Source organism: Nelusetta ayraudi, unplaced genomic scaffold (assembly GCF_046127955.1).
Source record: "Nelusetta ayraudi isolate G7.1 ecotype Tasmania unplaced genomic scaffold, CSIRO-AGI_Nayr_v1 ptg000005l, whole genome shotgun sequence".
NCBI classification, from domain to species: domain Eukaryota; kingdom Metazoa; phylum Chordata; class Actinopteri; order Tetraodontiformes; family Monacanthidae; genus Nelusetta; species Nelusetta ayraudi.
Window position 1 is genome coordinate 5,208,845 of NW_027466055.1, and position 7,769 is coordinate 5,216,613.

Consider the following 7,769-nt stretch of genomic DNA (forward strand, 5'->3'; position numbering starts at 1 on the left):
TTGTGATCACGTGTATGAAATATATATATATATATATTGACTTGAGCAATAAGTACAACTTAGTATTATTAGCACTGAACAATAACAATGACAGTTAACATGACTGCAAACTGATGTTCTCTGTCCGCTAGACACACAGAATCCCACACAAATCCAGATTTTTGCTGTCAAGTTGCAGTTGGCGAGTGTGACACAAGTGCGACAACCGTTGGCCGAGCCGTGTGCAGCAGCCTGTAGATAGAAGAACGTGCCAAATGTTGCTAAACACCTACAAGTGTCAGAAATGTTGCTTGCGTCATTTGATGGCCGTCTGACCCTCAACTGCTTGCTCGCTCTCTCTCTCTCTCTCTCGCCCGTTTCTACAAATGGTAATGGTTTCTGCGTGAGAGTCATTCAGGTTCCGCTGCCGCACCGAAAGATGCTTTTTTTGGTTTGTTTTTTCTGCATTTGAAGCAATTTTTTTTTTTTTTTACAGCTGAAGTAGCATCTTTAATGACATGACTTGCAGTGCAGTTGTTGTTTTTGTCTTTAAATGGTTTTGCTGAAATCTGCGTCGGGGGGGGGGGGGCAAAACGGGTCCTCTCATGGGGTCTTTGTGGAAGCTCATCTCTGTACTACCAAAATGTCTCTGTAAGCATGTGCTCTGCATCCATTACCTCCGAGTGAGACTGCTTATCTCCAATCAGACTGAAGGCGAGTGTAAACTATTTATGAAATAAATATAATTTATTCTTTACGCCTGGCGTGTGGTCTTGAATCCAAAGCTCTGAGGGGGGATCGAGGATCAGAGGGACTTACACACTTTTCCTCAAAGGTGCAACTCTGCCATCTAAAGGGGGAAGGCTGTGCTGACACTGAGGGGTTGTTTGCTCCAAATGCAGTTCTGCTGTGTTATCCGCCATGTAAGAAGGAATCTAGAGGAACCCCCCCCCCCCGGTGAACATGTCCAGTTTGACATCTCCAGCAACCTCCATCATGTCCAACTGTGACCATCAGTTATTGTAACTTTAAAGTAGGGATGCACCGATACCACTGGTATTACGGAACGAGTAGAGTACGAGTATTTGCATTTCACTGCTCTCCAATGCCAATGCTGAGTACTTGACAAGGCCCTTACACATTATATAACTCATTTGATATTGATATTGATGTTTGATATATATTTTTTACATTTTTCCACAGATGTTCTTTTATTTGAACAACTTTGATAAGCACGCCTTTCTAGAACAGGGTTTCCTTTCCGTACAAAAACAAATTTAACAAAATTGTCATATGCATACATATACAGTTGGTATCGGTGTCATGATATCAGCACATACTTTACAAGTACGGGTAGAGTACTTAACCCTGGTATTGGTACTGACACCCAAACCCAATAGTATCGGTGCAGATACCCGATACTGGTATCGGTGCGTCCCTACTTTAAAGGTCCCATATTTCTCCCAATGTTCTATAATAATAAAATGAGCCTGCAGGGGAACTCACCAGAAACAACAACAAAAAAAGCCACATTTTTGCTTGCAATACGTCATAAATTGTGTGCAACAAAACACAGCAATGGAAGTTGCCCCTTTATGATGTCACGGGGGGCTCTGATCGCTAGGTTTGTGCCAACATATCCGGCGGTTCATTGCGTTTTCATCAGGTATATGAAATGTGAGTGGGTTTTTTTTGTTAAAAGGGACTTTAGAGAAAACTGATTCACTTTCAGCATTAATGAAGACAACTGAGTGTATTTATCACCAACTATGGAAACTCGTGCACGGAGGCCGATCTTTAAAGGCAAAGTTCACGGAGACAGAAAAAAAATGATTTTGACGCCAGTAGGAGGGGATGAAGCGCCACGGCTGTTAATTTGCTCTTTGTTCAGTTTAGCAGCGTCGATCGCTGCGCGCCAGGAGAAAAACCCTCGTCTGCAGCGTGACAGTTGGGGCTGTTCTCCGCAGCGCGGCCTGACAGCTTCAAGAATGCAGCAGAATGCAGATACGACTCCGAGCCAAACCGCGTGCCATCGGGGAATTGAAAAAAAATATATAAAAAAAAAATGACAGTATGAAGCAAACGTCTTGGCAGGGGAGGGTTTACAATGCAGCATCAGCCTGGTCCCACACAGCATGACTGAATCAGCATTCTCAGGCTATAGAAATATTGCCATCGATGGCATGACTTGTTACAATGTAGAGAAAACAGCTTTGAAATTTTAATATGAACGTGCAATCCAGAGAAAAGAACATGCATATTTTTTAGTAGACGTTCATTGTGTCTTCGTCATTGATAGACGTCGCTGTTTTTCAAGACAAGGGTTGTTTGTTTTTTACTGGATGAACACGTCAAGGTAAGACCCTCTAGTAAAAAAAATAAATAAATAAATAGTGACGTCTATGCAAATTTCTGTTTTCTGCAGATGACTGCAGCGAGCCAGACATTTTTTTTTTTAACTCCCAAAATTCTGATGCCATCTGATAAAAAATCATCATCTGCAGAAGTGTAGAGCCTGAGAGGGTTCTCAAATGAAATTGCGCAGATGATGAACTCAGCATCATCTCCATGATGGGCTCCATCCTGATAGGTTTCATCCACTCGCAAACTACACAGATTGGGTCTTCGCCACTTTATTTATTATAGAACTAATAAACGAGTATCAAAAACAAGGCAACTGCATCTCAGACAAGATGTTGCTAAAAACAGAAAAAAAAAAAAAAAAAGCAACCAACAGAAAATGGGAGAACTGCTCCACCAGCGTGGCTCAGGTTCACATTGTGCGCAATTGATTTTTTTTTTTTTTTTTATGACTGGAATGTTGAAGGCACCTCAGTCGGAGAAGACGTGCAGTCTTCCCGAGGCGTTCCCGGCCAGCAGGGCGTTCCTGCTGGGGTGGAAGGCTACCACGGACGGCACGGTGCTCAGGTTCTCCGGGTCCGTGAACGAGTGCTGCAGGCGGCCGTTCTGGTGGAAGATCTGCAGCCTGCGGGGCCTCGTCAAGCTGCCCACCGCAAAGCACTCCTCCTGTTTGGGCTCCCACACGGCCGACAGCTTGCTGAGCCAGCGGCCAGTCTGCATGTTGTGTCTGAAAAACAGCAAAAGATGTTGTAAAAAAAAAAAGCGAGAAAGAGAAGCAATACGTCAGGGGCGTCAAACTCAAATACACAACATTTTAAACATTTCAAAACTTGGACAAAGTTGCAGGCCAACGTTGATATTTATTGAAAAAAATCTTTGGCCCGCGGGCCAGAGTTTGACACCTCCTGCAATACGTGATCGATAAGTCCGCGTCGCAACTGGACCCACCTGATGGAAGTCAGCAGCGAGGGGTCGCAGGTCACGTCAGACGTGTTGTATATCCTTTGGAGAGAAAAGGAAACGGCTTTGGTGGAACCATCAGCAAACTGAACGAGACTGAGCGTCGGTTCGTCCTTTACCGTATGTGGTCGTCCATACAGGAAGTGACCACTCGGCTTCCCGTGACGGGGGAAAAATAGGCGCTGGTGACGCTCAGAGTGTGGCCGTGCAGCTCCGAGACGGCTTTGGTCGCGGCCTTCTTCAGATACCTGCTGTCGTAAATTTTCACCGTCCTGCAGCGTCACACCAGCGAAACCAGGAAGTGAAGCAGGATCCAAAAAATGAAAAAATAAAGAAATATTTGTGGGCGTTCTTACCGGTCTTCTGCTGCAACAAAGTAGTGCTTCTCTATGGGGTGAACGTGCACGCAACGCACGACCTTGCTCTGCAGGGTGTGTATGGACTGGTGTGAGTTCCTGCACAGAAGTGGAGAAGAGAGCGTTAACTGAAGAGTAGATATAGGTGTGTATGTAGAGAGTGCTCATCACTGCTGAGTTACCCTGGGGTGCGCCGGTCCACCATGGCAACCTCGCCGAACCAGCTGCCGACCAGGAGCGTCGAACCGCATTGAGACATGAAGTCAAATGTTTTCAGGCCTTCCTGCTCGTACACCTGCAGCAGCAGCAGCAGCAGCAGGAGGAGCAGCAGGAGGAGCAGCAGCAGGAGGAGGAGGAGGAGCAGCAGCAGCAGCAGCAGCAGGAGGAGGAGCAGCAGCAGGAGGAGGAGGAGCAGCAGCAGCAGCAGGAGCAGGAGGAGGAGCAGGAGGAGGAGCAGCAGCAGCAGCAGCAGGAGGAAAGTGGAAACAGCAGCAGTTCAGTTCATTCTGCTTGTCCTGTCCTGTCCTGCAACCGCTGCACGGAATTTGAAGGAAGCAAAAATCGCTCTCACGTCATGGAAGGCGGCCTTCTGCACGTCCATGCAGCGCAGAGACCCGTCGTAGCTGAGGCTGAGCAGGTGCGAGGGGTGAGTGGTTGAGAAGGCCATGCAGGCGACGGGTCGAGAGTGGGGCTCGAAGAGGAGGACGCCGTCGTCGCCCCAGTCGGCGTCCTGCAAGCCGAAAGGAAAAATTAAAAAAAAAAAACAAAAAAAAAACAGACACTTTACAAGCTTCGTTTCATGAGAACTTCTCAGATCGTGAGCAGAAGAAAACTCACCAGATTCCAGAGTCCAACTTTGCCCCACTTGTCTCCGGCGGCCACCAGCAGAGAGCTGGAGCTGGGGTGAAAGGCGGCGGAGAAGATTCGGTCCTTCACCACTTTGGCCACGCGCTCCTCGGCCAGCTTCATGTTCTTCAGGGCTGAGCAGTAACTTGTAGGGGAGGCGACACCACAATTCAGTTGTTCTTCTTTGTTTAATACTTTTAAACAGCATCGGAAAAACTGATAAGCCGGCCGAGGAGCCGGAGCAAAGACTTCAAAACAGACAAATCAGGAAGAGGATGGAGCTCTTACTCTTTCAGAGGCATCTCAGTCTTCATCACTTCGATGTCCTGGAGAAAGAATGGGGGGTGCGGGGTGAAGTTGTGATCTACATCTTTGCACTCAGTTCTCAAACATTAAATGATATACATATATATTGAACCACTGTTTGATGCTTTTTACAAAAACAAATGTACAGCTTCTACGTTTACCCCTTTAAACCTCTACATAGATCTACACTGCCACCTACTGTTCAAGAGCATAAATGCTATTTTGAGCCGTTGCAGGACGGCAGCGGATGGTTGCCTTTAAGTTTATGTCAGCATGTGAGAATAAAATGTCATAATGAGTTGGCTCAATGTGCATGTGTGGTCTCAGTAACAGTGACGCACTTCCTCTCTGCGCTCGAGCCTCACCTCCGAGCAGATGTCCACAAGCTGTGAAGGCAGCTCGCAGCCCTCCTCCATGTTGACGGGGACCATAGGCAGAGGGCCCGCCGGCTTCTTGGGCATGACGTACTGCAAAGCAGGCAAAGCAAGAAGAAATCATTAGAAACAAAAACAAACAATTATCCAAAGCACAAACAAATGATTTCGTTTTGACTCGCGGGCCAAATATAAGCACACTGCGGGCCAAATGTGGCCCACGGGCCAGAGTTTGACACCCATATTCATTGCTGTCAACGTCAGCTACCTCTGCCTGGGTGTGCGTGTCCCTGGGTTCAGGCGGGAGGGTCAAGACGTCGGCCTCGATCTTCTGGAGACGCAGGGATTTGCGCACCGGCAGCGCTTCCTTTGCAGCAGGTGTCCTGCAGAGACACAAAATAATCCTGAGTGAGAGACGTCAGCGAGACCCAGCTCAACAGTAAAGGTGAAAGACTGTTTGCCTCACACGTCTGCAACAAGCACCTCCAACATAAACAACAACGTGAAACATCATGGAACGAACGTGCTTGACGGCCTTATGAGTAGAAAAACCCTGGACTGATGTCTGAGGCCTGATTCACCATCTAGAAATGTTTGAAGTTGCTTCATTTAAAGGTCCAGTGTGTGAATATTCAAAGGGGTCGACTTTGATACAATCACGACAACAGAAAAACTTCTTTATTCATCAGCAAAGTGAGACGATTCGCACTTTCTTTGCAAGGTGTTTTTGACACGGGACGCTACAGAAATCCAACCCACAAGGCTTTTATAGCCACTTTGAAACGCGGTGGCTGAACGTACCTCATGAGACCCCTCTGTGATGGCCTCGGCCGACCCGACTGCTTCAGATCATCTCTTGCCTTATGATGAGAAAAAACAGATATTGTGACATCATTTTTTTTTTTTAAAGCTGTGCTGAAGACAAATTTCAGTTTTGTTTTGTTTTGTTTTTTTACTGAAAAACAGACAAAGTTTCTATCTTCTATCTTCTTGCACTACCAGACTGTCACACCTCCCCCTTGATGAATCCACTGATAACTCATTATGCTTATGGAATTATCTGTCTGAATGCATCATTGCGCATCCTGGTGAAGGTTGTAAAATCTGACCAGATCCCGCAAAACCCCAGCCCACCTAACACCGTGAAACACGTATTGTGAAAGGTGCTCGATTGTCTGCGTTTAACACTGCGTTTAATGGCAGAACCCATACCAAATGGGCCGGTACTGGACACAAATTCTAATTTGGCTGAATGCGGGGCATCAAAGACAGACACAGAATTGGAAAACATTAAACACATTACATTTCATGACATTCATTTTGCCCGTGTCACTTTGAAATACTGTGGCTGACATGTCAATTCCCCCGCCACCATCATCCTGGAACTGAGAGACGACTGACCTGGTCCATGTTGATGGAAGACAGGAAGGCTTTGTTTTCTTTAATGGTCTCCAGGCGCTTTATCTCATATTCTGAAAGTTCTCCATATCCAACCTGTCAATCAAAAAAAAAACAAATTAAAACCAATACTGCACCTGTGAAGAGACACATCCGATGCACGACGCGCCACGCGCTCATTGGGTGGGATTTCAGCCCTCACCGACTGCTCCAGATCATTGTCCATGACGTCACTCTCCTCCTTAATGCCATTCACACTGTGCCTGTCAGTCTGCGCTCTGGTTGCCTGCCCCCCAAAAAAAATATAGGGACGTATGAATCTCAAGTAACACGAACAACCCGGGTTCGGTTCTACCCTGCAGCTCAACTCTTTACCCTTTTCTTGGGAGGCGCGGTGCTTTCTGGGGAGTAGCTGAGACGTTTGGGCACCGGGGCGTTTCGCGACGATCGTCGGACTGTTGCTGCCTTTGTGTCCTCCGGGGTGACGTCCTGCAAGGTGTCAACAAACAGAACGTGTATTGGGCATCTTAGTAGCGCGCGCGCGCGCGCACACACACACACACACACACACACACACACACACACACAGTCAAAAGTCCTAAAGTTGATAGCTCATGTTCTCACACACACACACACACACACACACACACACACACACACACACACACACACACACAGAAAGAAAGAAAAAAAAATACACTATAATAAACTCTGACATACCAAATTCCGAAGCTGTGCTTCTTCTGCTTGCTGCTGCTTCCGTCGTGTCGCCATGCTGAGGACGCGGATAAACGAGGCTTTGACAACTTGAGGAGTGTTGAGGAGTGAGTGTCACACTGCTGCTTGCGGCTCGGCTGCCGACTGAGTGAACTGAGTGAGTCTACACTGCAGGCTCGCGGCAAGACTTCACGTTCGCGCCATCGAAAATACTGTTTTGTAATTCGCACCTCCCCTTCCTACCCTCGCGTTATCAAACAGAAATAAAGCACCCGATTGGTCAGTGGCTCTGCGTCACGATCCAGGGCCCAATCACAGCCTTTACTTGCCCTCAGTTCTACCGCGGGAGACGTGTGAAATGTCGCCATCTACTGGGGAAGGATGTTAATGCAAGTCGGGAAGATGAGTTATATATACAGTGTATATACACTGCTTTTATTTTGCATGGCTTTAATGAGGGACCTTTACCGAA

General features: G+C 47.1%; 1 protein-coding gene across 1 annotated transcript; it reads right to left on the bottom strand.

Moving 5' to 3' along the window:
* Positions 1-2,596: 2,596 nt before the first annotated feature.
* wdr76 (WD repeat domain 76) lies at positions 2,597-7,537 on the bottom strand. The gene is made up of 15 exons (XM_076050782.1): positions 7,301-7,537; positions 6,956-7,069; positions 6,783-6,866; positions 6,584-6,676; positions 5,984-6,042; positions 5,451-5,565; positions 5,174-5,275; positions 4,791-4,828; positions 4,494-4,647; positions 4,228-4,386; positions 3,839-3,951; positions 3,657-3,755; positions 3,420-3,572; positions 3,289-3,342; positions 2,597-3,067 (listed from the first exon to the last, which is right to left on the bottom strand). The coding sequence occupies exons 1-15, from the start codon at positions 7,352-7,354 to the stop codon at positions 2,812-2,814; spliced, it is 1,647 nt and encodes a 548-aa protein (XP_075906897.1). The 5' UTR covers positions 7,355-7,537; the 3' UTR covers positions 2,597-2,811.
* Between the last annotated feature and the right edge of the window lie 232 nt (positions 7,538-7,769).